The sequence below is a fragment of the Pelophylax lessonae genome (genome assembly GCF_965119305.1).
Source record: "Pelophylax lessonae genome assembly, chromosome: 1".
Taxonomy (NCBI): Eukaryota; Metazoa; Chordata; class Amphibia; order Anura; family Ranidae; genus Pelophylax; species Pelophylax lessonae.
The window spans coordinates 623,116,650-623,136,430 of record NC_138768.1 but is presented as its reverse complement, the minus strand read 5'-3'; the positions used below and the strand labels follow the sequence as shown (position 1 = coordinate 623,136,430).

General features: G+C 40.0%; 1 protein-coding gene across 3 annotated transcripts in view; it reads left to right on the top strand.

Annotated features, from left to right (window-relative positions):
- Window positions 1-19,781, top strand: part of SEC24D (SEC24 homolog D, COPII coat complex component) — a 181,486-nt gene that overhangs the window by 83,660 nt on the left and 78,045 nt on the right. For all 3 annotated transcript variants that reach the window (XM_082243002.1, XM_082243001.1, XM_082243000.1), the window contains exon 9: window positions 13,358-13,496. In XM_082243002.1, coding sequence (XP_082099128.1) covers window positions 13,358-13,496 — 139 coding nt within the window. The remainder of the gene's footprint in view (window positions 1-13,357; window positions 13,497-19,781) is intronic.

The window sequence follows — 19,781 nt, the reverse complement described above, 5'->3', positions numbered from 1 at the left end:
AATGGGGGTACAGACAGCAATAAAAACCGACAGGTGTTCTAATCCCTGTCCATGCTTTCCAAAACCAAAAAACATTTTTGCCAATGCAATGCTTTAATTGTCACCTTTAGTTATAAATTCAAATATATTTTTCTTTTAAAGGAAGAGAACTAAGTAACAAGGCAGGTGTTGGTGTTTGGTTTATACATTACATGTACAACGTATGTTGCTAGAAAGGTAACACTACAATGATTTGTTTTATAAGATTGGCAAATATCTAGATACACAATTAAAACAAAAATATGAAAACAGTTTAAAGTAGAACTAAAGGTAAAATTTTATGTTTTATTTTTTTTAATTTTGGATAGCGCAAGGGAGGATTATAACTCCTGTCAGCTTTTTTGTCATCTGTGTCTTATTGGGATGATTTTTCCTATACTTCCTCTCCTATAGCTAAAACAGGAAGTGAGAGGAAATCCTTCCAAAGTAAGGGAAATCTTGGTTGTCACGAGAGTCACCAGAACTACTTTCCCCCTTAGAAGATTATCTCCCTGTTCTGGTGAAAACCCCTTTTTTTTGGATGATAACGGTAAAACAGGACTATTAGAGTTGGTGAATGTCCCTGACGGAGGCACAGACAGTAATAAAAGCTGACAGGTGTTCTAATCCCTCTACACTCCATCTACTGCTAAAAAAAAGAACCTGCTCATAAATTTATCAATTCCATCTTTTTTTAGATGTTTTTTTTAATGCCATCGCCTAATTTACTAAATGCTGGGCATATAGGTCAACTGCACCTTTGTTTTAAAAAACAATATGGTAAAGAGCTTAGCACACTTACTAAATCAGAAATATAAATACTGTACATTTTTACCACCTAAACTAAAATTTTACCATGGTCTGCCTAACCTAACTCTGTGGCTAAAATCAACCAATATGGTGGCTGCTGATGTTATCACTAATTGTGATAACCGTGAAACCAAGTGAATTTTTAACCCCTAAACCTTACTCTTTTGTCTGTCAAAGAAATTCCTAAATCTATCCTTTAATCCATAAAGTATAACTGAAGGCAATACTTTTTTATATTTAGATAGAGTGGAAAATGAATTTAACACCTGTCTGCAGGTTTTTATTGCTGTGTTCTTGTTGGGGAGATTTGCTCTGATGACTGATATCACCAAGAGGGAAAGTGAAAGAAAATCACAAATTTTGAATTGTCACCAGAATAGAAATAAAGGGCAAATCTTCCAATGCGAACACTACTTCTGGTGACCCTGGTAACAACTGGGGATTTCCTATGACTTCCTGTTGGTGCTATGGGACAGAATGTGAAGAGAAATCTACCCAACAGGACACAGAGGTAAAAAAAAAACTGACGGGTTATAAACCTCCCTTATTACCTAAAATGTTTGGGGTTTAGTTTTACTTTAACCCTTACCACAATGCTTAGCCTGACCCTTAGAACCAGTTCACACAACAATCCCTGTGTTCAGTGTGCATTTCCAAATGCATGTTTACACACATTTTTAATTTGTTTGTTATGCGTTTTAGTGCATTTCTTCTCTGTTTTTTACTTAAAAAATCAAATGCTAGGAATGATTGGAAAACTTTGATTTTACTGTGCAACTGTTTAGAATGTTTTTTTAAAAAGGCACCTAAAAGCATCTGGTGTAAACAAGCTCTTAAAGCTAGCCTTGACCCCCAATCCTAACCCTAAACCTAAACCTTTATCCTCATTATTAAACATGCATATCCAATAGCCTGAAATCTAACAATGTTTTATTTGGGCTATACATTTCTTTCATCAAAAAATGCCAACACCATAATATACAGTATCTGATAAGAGTGAGTACACCCCTCACATTTTTGTAAATAGTTAAAGCGGAGTTCCACCCGAAATTTATACTTACCTCCATCTTCTCGCTCCCGGTCACCTGAAAAACAAATGGATAATCGCAATTTTTTTTTTTTTTTCACTTACCTTTTAGAGAAAATATACTCACCTTACTTCCTTCTTCCTCCCCTCGGCGGCCACGGCGATTCGTCACTTCCTGGCTTTTGCAATGATTCCTGGGAGCTGAACGTCATCGCTCCCAGGAATCATTGCGCCTGCACCGGCCCCGACGTCAGTTCCGGGGCGCGCGCGTCATTCCCTTCTAAACAGCTTCTGGGCATGCCCAGAAGCTGTGGAGGGATGACGCGCGCGACCCGGAAGTGACGTCGGGGCCGGTGCAGTGCATCGTGGGACCGAAGAAGGAGGAAGAGGACCGAAGAGGACGCGGAAGAGGATCGCGCTGGCTTCAAGCTGCCCACACCCGAGATGGCAGCGCTGGAGAAGACAATTTCAAGGTAAGTATTTCTCCTGAAAGGTAAGTGCAACCCGGGACAGATCAGAGGCTAGCCATTGTGGAATGTGCTAGCCCTGACTGTCCCGGGGGTATTTTTATTAAAAAAATGTACAACTAGGGTGGAACTCCGCTTTAATTATACCTTTTCATGTGACAACACTGAATAAATTACACTTTCCTACAATGTAAAGTAGTGAGTGTACAGCTTGTATAACAGTGTAAATTTGCTGTCCCCTCAAAATAACTCAACACACAGCCACTAATGTCTAAACCGCTGGCAACAAAAGTGAGTACACCCCTAAGTGGAAATGTCCAAATTGGGCCCAAAGTGTCAATATTTTGTGTGGCCATCATTATTTTCCAGTACTGCCTTAACCCTCTTGGGCATGGAGTTCACCAGAGCTTCACAGGTTGCCACTGGAGTCCTCTTCCACTCCTTCATGATGACATTACAGGGCTGGTGGATGTAGAGACCTTGCACTCCTCCACCTTCCATTTGAGGATGCCCCTCAGATGCTCAATAGGGTTTAGGTCTGGAGACATGCCTGGCCAGTCCATCACCTTTACCCTCAGCTTCTTTAGTAAAGCATTGGTTGTCTTGGAGCTGTGTTTGGGGTCATTATCATGTTGAAATACTGCCCTGCGGCCCAGTCTCTGAAGGGAGGGGATGATGCTCTGTTTAAGTATGACACAGTATATGTTGGCATTCATGGTTCCCTCAATGAACTGTGGCTCCCCAGTGTCGGCAGCACTCATGCAACCCCAGACCATGACATTCCCACCACCATGCTTGACTGTAGGCAAGACACACTTGTCTTTGCACTCCTCACCTGGTTGCCACCACACACGCTTGACACCATCTGAACCAAATAAGTTTATCTTGGTCTCATCAGTCCACAGGACATGGTTCCAGGTATCCATGTCCTTAGTCTGCTTGTCTTCAGCAAACTGTTTGTGGACTTTCTTGTGCATCATCTTTAAAAGAGGCTTCCTTTTGGGACGGCAGACATGAAGACCAACTTGATACAGTGTGCGGAGTATGGTCTGAGCATGGACAGGCTGACCCCCTACCCCTTCAACCTCTGCAGCAATGATGGCAGCATTCATACGTCTATTTCCTAAAGACAACCTCTGGATATGACGCTGAGCACGTGCACTCAACTTCTTTTGTCGACCATGGCGAGGCGTGTTCTAAATGGAACCTGTCCTGTTAAACTGCTGGATGGTCTTGGCCACCATGCTGCAGCTCAGTTTCAGGGTCTTGGCAATCGTCTTATAGCCTAGGCCATCTTTATGTAGAGCAACAATTCTTTTTTTCAGATCCTCATAGAGTTCTTTGCCATGAGGTGCCATGTTGAACTTCCAGTGACCAGTATGAGAGAGTGAGACCGATAACACCAAATTTAACACACATGGTCCCCATTCACACCTGAGACCTTGTAACACTAACGAGTCACATGACACCAGAGAGGGAAAATGGCTAATTGGGACCAAGTTGGACATTTTCATATATGGATTTACTCACTTTTGTTGGCAGCGTTTTAGACATTAATGGCTGTGTGTTGAGTTATTTTGAGGGGACAGCAAATTTACACTGTTATACAAGCTGTACACTCACTACTTCACATTGTATCAAAGCGTAATTTCTTCAGTGTTGTCACATGAAAAGATATAATAAAATATTTAAAAAATGTTGAGGGGTGTACTCACTTTTGTGAGATACTGTACATAGCAACAACAAAAGTGTTTGTGCTTGACATAAAATACACCAAAAATCTAGCATGCTCATATTGCCCAGGTGTACATGTTGATGCAGTGTTAGACAGTAGAGACAGTTATGGTGGCAGCCTTATGTTGGGGAAAACAGTAGCAATCAACCATAACAAATTCAACCCAGCCTGTCAGGGGTGTCATTTGCTATCCATGAACATAACGGATGGGTGATGGTTATGGTTATCTTATACCTACGGTACCTTTGGGTTTACAAAGGGTAAAATTAGTTTCAGCACCTTAATGAACAATGTGAGCATGAAAACTACTCTGCACGTAGCTAAAGTAATAGCATGATCAATTATAGACAAGATGCATATATACACACGGGAGAGGCCATAACCTACATTGCATGCATGGGATGCAGATTTCAGCTGATTTCTACCCTAACAAGGCATGACAGTGTGTCATCAGAACAATATTTACAACCCATTAGATGGCTATTTCTTCCATCAAAGCTAACAAGACCTTATATTACGGGGGTTGCCAAAACTTTCTTAACAAAGGGCCAGTTTACTGTCCTTCGGGGGCCAGACTGTGGCCAATGGGAGTAGAAAATGCCCCAGCTTTAGTGGGAATAGACTATGTCTAAAACTTGGTCATGGGGATTAAAAAATTACATAAAACCTGTGCCCAGTAGGCAAAGGAATAGTGCCCCATCATTGGTATCAGTAGAAGCAATAGTGTCCCATCATTGGTGTCAGTGGGAAGAATAGTACCCAATCTTTTTTATCAGTGGGAAAATAGTGCCTTATCGTTGGTGTCAGTTGGAGGAATAGTGTCCCACTGCTGGAGTCAGTGAAAGGATTGGTGCTTCATCAACCGTATCAGTGGGAGCAATTGTGCATCATTAATGGTGTCAGTGGTAGGAATAATACTTCGTATCAGTGGGAAGAACAGTGCCCCAAGGGCCAGATAAAGGAAAGCAAAGGGCCACATTTCGCCCGCGAGATGCAGTTTGGAGACCACTGTTATATAATATTGTCCCGGTGGCTCAGTGGTCAGCTGGACCTGTCAGCTTTTGGAACACTAGCATCTACTGTCTCAGGGTACTTATGATTCCTCTGAGAGGGTATCCTACACAAGGTTTTTGCTTGAAGTTCAGACATTACTGGCTAGATCTAGTCCATATCTTTGAATGTATTTATAATGGTCCTGCTTAATGTCATGAGTGGAGTCACTGTTTCTATAAGATGTCAGGTGAGGCAATGGTATAGTGCCTGCTGTCCTGGACTGTACACTTCTGTTTATCTGATTTTTCCTATTAAGTACAACAGTGACGCTTGCCATGATTCATCCTTTTCTGTGTCTGTTTTAGCAACAGAACATACTGTAAACCTGGAGAAAATACAGGATCACCAGACAGCTTAGGGAAAGTTTGTTGCAAAGATAATGGCTTTTAACTCCCCCATAAAAAAGATTAAATATGCTGACCCTTTTGTTTTATGAAGTGCAGGTGCAATGTGTACTCAGAAATTTGACCTGTTTGTAGAGTTTGTTCAAGTATATAATATATATATGCCTAGGGGTGTACTACATAATCACAACAAATACTGTATGTATTCCATTATTCTAATAGTGGCACATACATTTCCTTTTGTAGGTTGATTCATTTATTTAATTTTTTTTTTTAACTCTGACACCTTTTGGTTTTAGATTTTAACTCCAGGGGCAAGCATAACCGTTAAAGAAATAGAAAAAAAAATACTTAGGAATAGTAATAAGGAGAGAAAAGGTTGGGGTACAGGCAGTAAGCATTAAAACTGCTTAGACATCCCATGCCTCCCTCATGTATTGTGTTAAAAAGAGTGCAAGTAAAAAACTCAACAAACAAGTCATACATAAAGATAGCATGCTGTGCACTTTTTTTGACTAATCACTGTCATTCCGGGGGCCCCTGAACTGTAAGGTTCCAGTTCAACGCTGACCACTATGGTCTATCTGTTAAATCATGTGTTTGCTGAAAATACACCTTTTAAATTTATTGGAACCCAGGAGTAAGGGCTATTTACATTACTGGTAGACCTCAGTTCGGGGTATTTGCATTACTGGTAGACCTCAGTTCAGGGTATTTGCATTACTGGTAGACCTCAGTTCGGGGGATTTGCATTACTGGTAGACCTCAAAGGTATGTATGATGTATATTGTAAAGACACCTGCTTTTAATCAAAATAATCACCATGTGCTCATACTTCTCTGCATTGCATGCTTTATAGTATAGACAGTACACTATGTACAGCACATTTACGTGAGATAGATCATCTTATAAGAATATGATTACAACATTTCAAAAGAACCTGACTCAACCCTATGTTGATCATCGGGTGACTCTTTTCACCTCTGTCATGCATAGCATCAACAATTTACTCTATAAGTATTTGAACACAGTGTTCACATTCAGTAATATGACAAGTCTTCGCTGATGAATTTGTGAGTATCGTGTACTGGTTATTATCCCAGAGATCATATTAATGCACACACAGGGTCTACAGTTTTCTCTGCCTGGCCTTGCTTTGGTAATCAAGTTCTCTTTCATTATTGGCTCAAACATTCCTCTCTGACTATCCAACCTGATACCACTAGCTATTAGACCACAATGCTGATTACTGTTAAATGTGGATGTAGGAAAATCAAGTATTTAGCTCATCTCTATCCCTATTTCATCTTCAGCAAACACATGGAAAATATTATGTCTTAGAATATTGTAGAGTAGAGAAACCAGGTGCTTGTAGAGCAGCTTTTCTACAAATAAAGTCTGTTTTATGATACAGTGGCTGAGCGTTTGACAACTGATCACTGCACGTAAGTTATTATAACTGTGTGGAACTTTGTCAAAAATGAAAGATGGATTGCAGGTATGTATATGTTTACAGATACACTGCTCTAGGTTGGACCAATGTAACTACAGTATCTCACAAAAGTGAGTACACCCCTCACATTTTTGTAAATATTTTATTATATCTTTTCATGTGACAACACCTAATAAATGACACTTTGCTACAATGTAAAGTAGTGAGGGTACAGCTTATATAACATTTGCTGTCCCCTCAAAACAACTCAACACACAGCCATTAATGTCTAAACCGCTGGAAACAAAAGTGAGTACATTTCTAAATGCAAATGTTCAAATTGGGCCCAAAGTGTCAATATTTTGTGTGGCCGCCATTATTTTCCAGCACTGCCTTAACCCTCTTGGGCATGGAGTTCACCAGAGCTTCACAGGCTGCCACTGGAGTCCTCTTCCACTCCTCCATGACGACATCACGGAGCTGGTGGATGTTAGAGACCTTGTGCTCCTTCACATCCATACCCTTCTGAACATTGCATGCCTCCCGCCCTCCTGCAGATTTTCATGATGCCAACCTATGTGCACCATGAAAGCAAGTGACACATGCTGCACCATTATATAAAGGACTTATAGGTAAAAGTTAAAAGAAATTTGGAATTGCACAATAAAATAAGAATGCGTTTTGGACATATTACCAGCAGGTGATTTTTACACACAGAGGGGGTCCAGGCACTATAAACAGATTGTGCATCTTACGAGACGGTCCGCTTTGAGTTGGCTTTACACTTTTGTGTTGCAGTAAGCCACAGTATATGGGTTTTTGGTGGGCTTTTTGGTGCACTGTCAGTTACTCTGAGTGCTACCCAACTCGCATATAACAAACACACCTGAGCAAAAAATGAGAGATGGGGAAAACGAGAGAGAGAGAACTGGACAGAAATAAAAAGGGAGAGAGAAAGAGAGAAGAAAAAAAACGGGGGAGAGAGAAACAAAGAGAGGGATAGAGAGGAGAAAAAAGGAGAGAGAGAAAAAAAACATACGCGTGTCAACCTGGCATGTCTGTATGCACACTGTCTGTCTATTTCATTTATGAAGAATAAAGGATATCTTTTGATTTCAACATATACCTCGAGTGCGGGCTCAAATTTTGGATTTCTATCCGGCTCGGGTGCCCCCATAGCAAGCTGCTTGCTGTGGGGGCACTCACCAGGAGGGGGGGGCCAGGAGAGCAGAAGAGGGACCTGAGAAGAGCAGGATCCAGGCTGCTCTGTGCAAAACCAACTGCATAGAGCAGGTAAGAACAATATGTTTATTATTTTTATTTAAAAACCTGGGACTAAGTCTTATGTTTTTTGTATATGTTATGGTCTGAATGCTGCTGAACTAGATACCATCAGTACCGTGTATGCTTGGAGTTTGAATATAATTTCAGTATTAGTATTCTTCTATTCAACCTCCCCTCCAGTGGGCCAAAAATATAATGTTGAATTACCCTGCTGGACTGAATAACAAAATATGTGCATAATATGCGATAACAGTTTTTGGGCCCCAGTCAACCATTGCCCAATTAGGAACACAGTGCAGACAGATAGCTACAGATGAAGAGTAGCCTCAACAAAACCCTGAACTGTTCATCTAATGTCAGACAGTGAACACCACTTTCCAGTCCAAGTTCTGTCAGGAAGTAATAATAGAAGAATTCTGCATGTCTCTGTCGCCAGTCACGTAGGGGGTTGAAAGAAGTGTTGGCTTCCTGAAACCTCAATATAACAAAAGAGATGCACCACTAGGGCATTATGAAGGATGTCTTCTGGTTCCCATCCACTCCAGAAACGAGGAGTGTCCAGGTCTACGTAGCAGCAGAATGGGGTCTTCCACCCGCCTGACCTCTGGTATGAATGGGCCCCTGAGTCCTAGTGAGCTCTTGTACAATCCACTCTAATGATATGTTCTCCCCAAGTCTAAAGTTGTGCACTTTTGCCAGGAACATCCATCAGATGTCTCCTTTAGGGAATATAGAGTATGTTACTTATGCATTATCATTTGAACAGAAAAGAACAAATTTAAGTAATAAAAATACCAAGAGTAATGATTTTTTTAAGCTGTCAAGACTATTTGGGAAGCCACCTGACCTTTTTATGTGTTTGATGACAAGTCTGAAAATACATCAAAATGCCAAGCAGGTACTGAAGCCAATTGTCTGTCACCATTAAAGCAGATAAGTGAAAAAATAAATACATAGATTGCTTGGCAACTATCGGCAGCAGCAGGTCCAGACAGAAGTGAGGCGTGTTGTGTTTTAATTAGACCTAGTGATGTGGGATCTAGTCTCTGTACTAAGAGGTCACCCCTTGTGTTATCTTACTACAGCCATGGTCTGATGAGCTATAGCTGGTGATAAACGCCTTGCTCTACACAAAGACAAAGATGTACATAAGTGAGAGAGTTCACTTATCCTTCTTGCTGCTGAAATATGCAAGCATGGAAAAAAGATAAGCCCTCTAAGTTTTTTACCGGAGCAGTGTTTGACTATGTGGTTTGAATCCTCGCTGCCTGCGACCACAATACTAGATTTCACCTACACGGAAAGTACAGAAACAGAATATAGAAGCATCCACTTTAGGATTTATTGGAAAACATGGCTAAGTTTATAGTATATATTGACGTATAATGTAACACTAACTGAGCATCTGAATTTCTGTGATAAAATGGTGTAGTTGCTAGGCAATATTCTAAATCAGGCAATTACAGAAAAATAAGTTTATTGGCCTTAATAGATCTGAAGATTAACACATTTTCCCATGTTTACGATTATAGCAGCTTTTGTACAGATCTATCAATTTTTCTAACTAACAAAATGGGGTTACTAAAACTGGAGCGTGCAAAATCGGGTGCAGCTCTGCATGTAAACCAATCAGCTTCCAGCTTTAATTTATTGGCAAAAGCTTAACTGAACAAGCTGATTGGCTAACACGCACAGCTGCATCAGATTGTGCACTCTTTAGTTTTAGTAAATCAACCCCAATGCCTTATTTATTGGTTTATCTATTTTGATTAGATTTATGAAGAAAAAACACTTATCAATTTGACATGCCTCAGAATTTGGTCTTGCCTTGCTGTATACTGCTGAATCTCTCGGTTGTATACTGACATCTAGAGAGATGTTTGGGTATGGTAGCATTCATAGTTTTAAAAAAACGTAGGATTGCTTCATTCAATTGTTAGAAAATTGAAGTAATGTTGTACAGCTGTTAGTTGTAAGTTTTAGGTATAACATAGTTAACGGCAAAAAAAATACATGGATCTTGTGCAATAAAAAAACAGTAAAATTTATTTTATAAAACCAAAAATGGCACCTCACATGTGCTCAGTTTGTACTGGTGCACATTAGGCTGGCAGGGAATAGTTCTCTTTCAGCCGATACGCCATGGCTAGTGGCGGAGCTGGAGGAGAATATAGCTGCTGTTACTCCTGCAGATGAGATTGGGAGATGCAGCGGTGATTTGAATCTCCCTCCTACATCAAGATGGAAATGGGGGTACAGGCTGGGTACAAGTGTGGGTCCTTATAACTTACTGTTAAAACTGCTTTAATAAAAAATACAAAAAAAAAACACAATAAACACAATTGATTTTTGCTTAACCCATTAATTACCCCCTGAAGACAGATTGTTAAGTTCTGTGTGCTTTCTTCTACCTTTTTTTATGTACAATAGTTATAAAATAGTAACTGAATTGCAAAAAGTTTACCTTCAGTTTGCATTTTCCTAGGCATGGTAAATGCAAACCAAAGGTAAAATTACACATTATCATCATGACAATGTCTTGACACATACCTCACTTACCTAATTTAGTCTGGTAAAAATCCAATGATTTTAAAAGGAGATGGATGCCATGCTGCTAAGTGATATAAAATTGCTTTCTTACTGGAATATAAAAAATGATAATTTTTGTGATGATTTCGGATAGATTAGGCGACATTGAGCAGATCAGTTTCAAGAGGGGAAACCAGTTAGAATGATCAGAACTGGATTCCCCCACCCTGCAAAACATGTTTATTTGATACTCAAAATTTTGCTTTAGTGCCATTTTACAACAAACTAAGTGCCAATTTATCAACAGTCACCTTTAGCGCTAGTTTGTGACACAGAATACTAACAATATTTTACTTCAGAGTTACATAGTTAGGTTGAAAAAAGACCCAAGTCCATCTAGCTCAACCAATAAAAAACAAAAAAAGAAAACACAACTATACAATCCCATTTACACAATCCTATACCCACAGTTGATCCAGAGGTGGGCGAAAAACCCCAGCAAACTATAATCCAATTTGCTACAGCAGGGGAAAGAAATTCCTTCCTGATCCCCCGAGAGGCAATCGGATATGACCTGGATCAACTTTACCTATAAATATTAGTACCCAGTTATATTATGTATACCTAGGAAAGAATCCAGGCCTTTTTTAAAGCAATCTACTGAGCTGGCCAGAACCAACTGAAGGGAATCTATTCCACATTTTCACAGCTCTTACTGTGAAAAAACCTTCCTGTATTTGGAGACAGAATCTCTTTTCCTTTAGACGTAAATAGTTCCCCTCTTGTCCTCTGTGATGACCTTGAAGTGAATAACTCCATACCAAGTTCACTATATGGACCCCTTATGTATTTATACATGTTGATCATATCCCCTCTTAATCTCCTCTTCTCAAGAGAGAATAAATTCAGTTTCCCTAATCTTTTCTCATAGCTGAGCTCCTCCATACCTCTTATCAGTTTGGTTGCTCTTCTCTGCACTTTCTCCAGTTCCCCCCATATCTTTTTTGAGAACTGGTGCCCAAAACTGAACTGCATATTCCAGATGAGGTCTTACTAATGATTTGTACAGGGGCAAAATGATATCTCTCTCTCTGGAGTCCATGCCTCTCTTAATACAAGAAAGGACTTTGCTTGCTTTGGAAACCGCAGCTTGTCATTGCATGCTATTATTAAGCTTAGGATCTACCAGAACACCCAGATCCTTCTCCGCTATGGATTCCCCCAGTTGTACCCCCCCCCCCCCCAGTATGTATGATGCATGCATATTCTTAGCCCCCAAGTGCATAACTTTACATTTAAATGAAACCTCATTTGCCACATAGTTGCCCAATGAAACAGTGCATTGAGGTCAGCTTGTAAGCTGGAGACATCCTGTGAAGAAGTTATTCCACTGCAAAGCTTGGTGTCATCTGCAAAGACTGAAATGGTACTTTTAATCCCAGACCCTATATCATTTATAAAGATATTAAAAAGTAAGGGTCCCAACACTGAACCTTGGGGTACACCACTGATAACTTTAGACCTTTCAGAGTAAGAATCATTAACCACTACTCTCTGATTTCTATCTTTTAGCCAATTTTCTATCCATTTACAAACCGATCTTTCCAAGCCAGTAGACTTTACCTTACACATTTGTCATGTGTTGAGTCAAACGCTTTTGCAAAATCCAAGTATACTACGTCCACAGCCACCCCTCTGTCCAAGGTTTTACTTACCTCCTCATAAAAAGAAATCAGGTTTGTTTGACAACTTCTGTCTCTCATGAATCCATGCTGTCTGTTGCTTAAAATATTTTTTTTCCGGCAAGAACTCATCTATGTGGACTTTTATTAAACTCTCCAGTATCTTCCCGACTATAGAAGTTAAACTAAGAGGTCTATAGTTACTTGGCAAAGACTTTGATCCTTTTTAAATATAGGCACCACATTGGCCCTATGCCAATCCAGTGGTACGATTCCAGTCCTTAACGAGTCCCTAAAAATAAGAAACAAAGGCTTTGAAATGACAGAGCTCAATTCTTTTAGGATGCGTGGGTGGATGCCATCTGGTCCAGGTGCTTTATCCATCTTTATTCTGTCTAAATATTTCTGGATCATATCACTTTTGAGCCATTGTGGATCATTTGGGGCTGTCATTGCAGTTAGTAAAAATGTATGTATAAGACAGTGCTGGACCTATATTGAGTCTGGTATCCATGGGGGGTGATACATGATATGGTGCTCTTCAAAGGGATCTCATGGGTGAATGAGGGTGAAGGAAAGGGTAGTCCGTATGAGGACTCCAGATGCTGCCTGGCTGGTACCATGTGAACTGCAAACTTCAATAAACACGTTGTAAAAAAGCCTGAAGTGTGACAACCCCTTCATATCGAGCGCGCCTCAGATCTTGTTTACAGTTGCAGTTAGTAGTAATCTTTGCATTAACGTGTAGTACACATGTACAATTATTAGATCTGGATCTTAGGTTAGCTCTGTCACAATATTGAAAATCAAATATACATGTATGTGAATACAACATGCTCCTACCATGCAAAGACTGACAGTAAACACAATAGAAGCACATGTATACATGAATGTATGTACATGTAGGCGAAACATCATCATTATTGTAGTGTTGGAGGTGCTTGCTTTAACAAGACAGTATTTCTCTATTTTCTAGACTCCTCTTTATCTTGTGAACCATGGGGAAAATGGACCGATCCGCTGTAACCGATGTAAAGCTTATATGTGCCCATTCATGCTTTTCATTGAAGGAGGAAGGCGATACCAGTGTGGATTCTGCAACTGTATTAATGATGGTAAACTTACTTCCTATTTACAGTTTTTTTATAAGCACAATAGAAATTTAAAGATGCATTTATACTAAGTAGCCCATACCTGCTGGAGCAATCTAACTTTTACTATGGCACTCATCTTCTTTGGCTAGCAGCTTCACTAATTCCTGAATTAATTTCATGTAGGTGCCACTATCCTCACCTTTTGGTCTTGAACCTTACCATCCAAATAGGTGGGGCAGTGTTATGGTTTCAATGAAAGTCATTCTGTCATCCTGTAGCATCACCCACACTGGTTGAAGGTGTAAACACAAAAAACAAGAAGCCTGAAGCTGGCTTTAAAGGCAAGGGTTACCTTTGTAAAAAAAATAATAAAATGCACATATTTTTGCAGGGAGAAAAAGGGCATTTCCCTGGAGCCTGTAGAGTGGATCGTGGGTTCAATGTCAGGCTCCTGCTCACACTGCATAGAAGTCTTTGCCTGTAACTCTGTACGGGCAGACCATTCCTGAGCTGGAGGTAGTGTAAATGAACTATGAGCATGCTGAGCAGCGTGATCACAGTTCATTGATACTACAAGTCCGTCTGCCACGGTGGTGGACGTGACTTGTAGTTTTTTTCATTCACAGATTCCATCACAAAGATGGGACTGCGCAGGCTGGGCCACGTACAGCAAAATGTGACAGTGGGTGCAGGGAGAAGATCTCTCGCCCACTGTCACAGTGAGCCCACTGGCGGCTGGAGGTGGCTGCATAGGAGCATGTTATACCCTAAATATGGGTGTAACATTCTCCTAACGGTGAACTTATTCTTTAAGGATGATAATTTCCTTGAGATTTTGGTGAAGCTACATGTAATGGGAACACCTATAGATCTGTTGATGTGGCGCTGCCTGTGATAAATAGTGCCTCTAGGTATTAAAACAAAAAAAAAAAAACATTATTCAAAATATTATACAATGGTTGGTGATAGATCAAAATCTATAACAACTATGTTCAAGAAAGAATAATAATAAAATATACATGCAAAAAAAAACTGTAGGTGCAAAAGAATACTAATAGTGCAAAAACATTCAAAGTGAAAAGTGTTTTGATTGGTGAATCCGTTAGTGATTCAACATAAAGTAACGAGTGCTATAATGAAAAAAGTCCTTTGAAAAATATGGCAGAAAGATCTCATAGATTTGAAGTTAGTGCCACAAAGGGTCACGCAACCATACGGTGTATTAGTGCCTCCACTCGTTCTCCCCCCTTTCTTGCTGCACTCACCGGATAACTCTCCCCACCAGGAGAGTATGGCACATATAGCACTACAAGCAACGCCACATCCACCTTACCCTTTCTTTTTCCAAAACTGACATCTTCCTAGGTATTTGTCTTAGTGGAAGCAGCAGCTACAGTCACACACACTTGTTAGGTTCCATAGAGTGGAAACTATCCTTTACTTTTTATACCAGTAGATGTGTACATCATGTCCTTTGTGGGGGATATTTCCAATCAATTCTTGTTCTCACATGAAGTAAGGCAAAATCAGGACACAGATGGCAACAAGAAAACTGGCAGAGGCTCTAAACATTCCCTGCTCTACTCAAAATGAATTGAAACCTTTTGGCTGGTGTTTTATGTGGGGTAGGAGTGTGCCAGTGGGCATAAAATATCATTTCATTTCAACGGTTATACTGTATTATGTGAAAGAACAACTGCTAAAATAATTAGGTGATACATGTGTAAAAGTACTCAGTCTTTGTTCCATGGCAGAGAAAATTAGGCTCCAGAATGTTAGCTGAAGGTGGAGGTACAAGACACTCACTAGACATTAGAGAATATTTCAAAATCAGATATCAGAGGTCGGGTGAACATGCAGGCTAATTACAGTTGTCCTCATGGCAGCAAATCTTCTGGGTGCTCTGTAAGCTTGAAGGGTCAGCCCACCCAGTCTATGTCAAGACAGACAGGATGGGGAAGGAGGAGACTGGCACAGGTGGATGCTGTCAGCACCACTTATCTCTGCCCAGTCAGTGTCCTCCTGAGAGATGTTGATTAGATCCTGTCTAAAAATGGCAAGAGGTTCTCATGCTTTTCAGCTGCTTTAGTCTTGCTTGAAAATAAGGTGTAGGTAATACTGTCCTTCAATTCAGTATGAAAGTAAGAAAATATATAGAGTATGAAAAAAAACAGTTATCCAAAAACAAGTATTTCAGATCTTTTACAAATATACATTTAGGTGTGCTTAAAAGAAAGAAATGTATTTATTCTTAAGGTCAATTTAGTTTAAATAAAGTAGGGCATATCATACCAATAAAAATATAATAATTTGTCCTCTTTGGGGTTAATTTACTAAAGGATTGTAAAGTGGTAGTTTTTTCTTCAAGCACTGTGTTTGGTTTTACTTGCACGCATTACATTGCTATTACATCATGAGTGAGTATGACCTGAGAGTGCAGATTTTATTTTGTTTTAGAGGAGATATGGGAGAGGTAGAATACAGAGCCTTTCCTTCTGGTGCTTTATAGCACATTGAAGCCATTTGCAAGAGGAGCTCAAAAACCTATAAAAGGTGTTACTTGATGTGCTTGGACTTTAGAAAGTGCTTCTAAAAGATATCATGAAAATAAAGGAAAGAAAATAAATGTAGCACACGTTTCTAGACTAAATCCTCAGTGAAAAAAAACTGTGCTTTTTGGAATTGGAAATCACCCATGTGCAGTAGGTGGGTGTTTCTACATCATACTAGTAAATTATCTTCAGTACGAGGTAAGCAATTAATAAATAATTTATATACATTAATAATATATATTTTTTTCAGTTAGCAGTAAATGTATCAACCATAGGACTTGTGAGTTTGTTTAACTGAATGATTTTGCAAGGTTCAGTTTTTATGTTCGGACAAATATACTCAGATATGATTTGACAATTCTCAGAGGGCACTCCTTGCCTGTTGTACTCTGCCCTCAGATGCCCTCTCTGAGATGAGAACCTCCTAGGAAAGTATTTGCATGACCCTGTGCTGTGGCATGCGAAAAAAAAGCATAGCTTGCGGTGTTCAGCCAATACCCGATAAAGCAGGCCAGTTGACTTCAATCAGTGCTAAGTCTCTGCCCAGAGAATGTCAGAAAGCCAGATGAAAGCTGCCCCAAGCCACATGGTTCCCTTATATAGTCCACCTTGGAGGTTTTCCACTTTCAGCTAGAAAATAGAAAACATGTTTCCTGCCAATTACCTACCTCTTTATTATGTAAAAAAGAAAATAATAAAAATTCTGAAAACTCAAGACACAAGACGCAGCTCTGCTTGGTAACCTGTTGCTTTTTGCTTAGCATGGTAAACGTACCTGTTATTCCCAGGTAGAGTTTTTCTTTCCCAATTTAAGCAGTTGTCACTTAAAGCCAACCTTCCAGCATAAGAATGATAATGGTGATCTATGGGCACTTACCTATACTGGCAACTCTACAGAGGAATGGAATCATACCAAACACCAAGGTGGGCTGTGCAACTCAATAACCAACAGCCAAAAATGTGTAAACTGGAGTAATAAAAGCCTATGTAAGTTGTACAGTGCATCCAGAAAGTATCCACAGCGCTTCACTTTTTCCACATTTTGTTATGTTACAGCCTTATTCCAAAATGGATTCATTTAATTATTTTCCTCAAAATTCTGCAAACAATACCCCATGATAACAACGTGAAAGAGGTTTGTTTGAAATCTTTTCAAATTTATTAAAAATTAAAACGTCACATGTACATAAGTATTCACAGCCTTTGCTCAATACTTTGTTGAAGCACCTTTGGCACCAATTACAGAATCAAGTCTATTTGAGTATGATGCTACAAGCTTTGCACACCTATTTGTGGGTAGTTTCTCCCATTCTTCCTTTCAGGACCTCTCAAGCTCCATCAGGTTGGTTGGGGAGTGTCGTGCACAGCCATTTTCAGATCTCTCTAGAGATTTTCAATTAGGTTCGAGTCTGGGTTCTGGCTGAGCCACTCAGGGACATTCTTTTTGCCACTCCTTTGTTTTCTTGGCTGTGTGCTTAGAGTCGTTGTCCTGTTGGGCGATGAACCTTTACCCCAGTCTGAGATCCAGAGCGCTCTGGAGCAGGTTTTCATCAAGGATGTCTCTGTACATTGCAGCATTCATCTTTCCCTCGATCCTGACTAGTTCCTGCCGCTGAACCACCTGGGTGTAGGAGAGCCTGCTTCTGTCTCTATGTCATACGCCGTTGAGTGATCGGCAACGTGACATACTGAAGAGATTCATTTGGATGTGAAGGAGGAAGAGAGGATGGTGTTCTCTGAGAGTCATTTACAAGTGTTTTATTGATTGCTATTTGGTAAGAGACCAACCTAGGTGTTTTCACAAGGCGTTTTGGAGCACTGTGGGATTTCCTGATTTGTGTATAGCACATGTGTTACATTTTTGCACCTTACTTCTTCCGTCTGGTAAGGAGGAATTTCACTTGGTGCTGGATTTTAAGTTTGGATTTGGAAGCACAACCGTTTTTCATCTTCAGTTTTATTTATTACCACACCAATGGACACTTATGAACTTTTTTGCATATGTTGATTTATTTATTGATCATCAGAGTGTCACCTGCACATTAATGATTCTTTTATTTATTTAAGGCATTAATGTATCATTTATCCCATTTGATTTGGGTCTTCATTCTAGTTGTTTAGCGCACCCCCTCGCATACCACAAAACCCACAGTATGATGCTGCCTCCACCAAGGGTGCTGCTTGGTTTCCTCCAGACATGACACGTGCCGTTCAGGCCAAAGAGTTCAATCTTTGTTTCATCAGACCATTGAATTTTGTTTTTCATGGTCTGAGAGTCCTTTAGGTGTCTTTTGGCAAACTCCAGGTGATCTGTCATGTGCCTTTTACTGAGAAGTGGCTTCCATCTAGCCACTCTACCATACAGGCCTGATTGGTGGAGTGCTGCAGAGATGGTTGTTCCTCTGGAAGGTTCTCCTCTCTCCATAGAGAAACGCTGAAGCTCTGTCAAAGTGACCATCAGGTTCTTGGTCACCTCCCTAACTAAGGCCCTTCTCCCCCAATTGCTCAGTTTGGCCAGACGGCCCGCTCTTGGAAGGGTCCTGGCGGTTCCAAACGTATTAAATTTATGGATAATGGAGGCCATTGTGCTCATTGAGACCTTCAATGATGCAGAAATTTTTCTGTACCCTTCCCTAGATCTGTGCCTCGATACAATCCTGTCTCGGAAGTGTAAAGACATATCCCTGGACTTCATGGCTTGGTTTGTGCTTTGGAATGCACTGTTAACTGTGGGACCTTATATAAACAGGTGTGTGTCTTTCCAAATCATGCCCAATCAACTGAATTTACAACAAGTAGACCTCAATCAAGTTGTAGAAACATTTCAAGGATGTTCAGTGGAAATAGGATTCACCTGACCTCATTTTGCCATGGCAAAGGTGGTGAATACTTATGTACATGTGATGTTTTCATTTTTATTTTTTAATAAATTTGCTAAGATTTCAAACAAACTTCTTTCACATTGTCATTATTGGGTAATGTTTGTAGAATTTTGAGGAAAATAATGAATTTAATCCATTTTGAAATAAGGCTGTAACATAACAAAATGTGGAAAAAGTGAAGAGCTGTGAATTCTTTCTGGATGCACTGTTAGTGTGGTGGTTCTATAATGCCACTATTGATTAACACAACTAGACAGCATAGAAACATGGGAGGTGCTGTTTATAGTTGAAGTGTTTTTGAAGATGCAAACTCGAGGGTCCTTATTTTAGCTGTCACTGACCAAGAATAGGTAGAAGCAGAAGACAGCTTTGGAGCTTCCACCAAGTGAGAAATTGAGGCTCCTGTACTGATAAGTATAGAACTTACAGGCATGGCTATAAACAGACTGAGCAGCTAATCAAGGGTTTCTTCTACAGTGCCGTTTTCACTACAAAAATTATTTGGATTCAACCAGATCAATTATGAGTTATTGATTAAAGCGGAGCTCTAGACAGGTATAAAAGACAAATTAATGCAGCTCTGTAATCGTCATTATGTCATTAAATGTACACTATATTACCAAAAGTGTTGGGACGCCTGGCTTTACATGCACATGAACTTTAATGGCATCCCAGTCTTAGTCCGTAGGGTTCAATATTCAGTTGAACAAATAATTCAGCCAAGCGCTCACTTCGAAGGGGAAGACTGGCGTGCTGCTCTCCTCAGGCAGGGAACTCCAAAACGGGTACATAAAAGAAAGGAAAGGAGGCGCAAACACCTAGTGCATTACCTGTGGTACTGTATAAAATTTTTAATAAATAATGCCAAATGC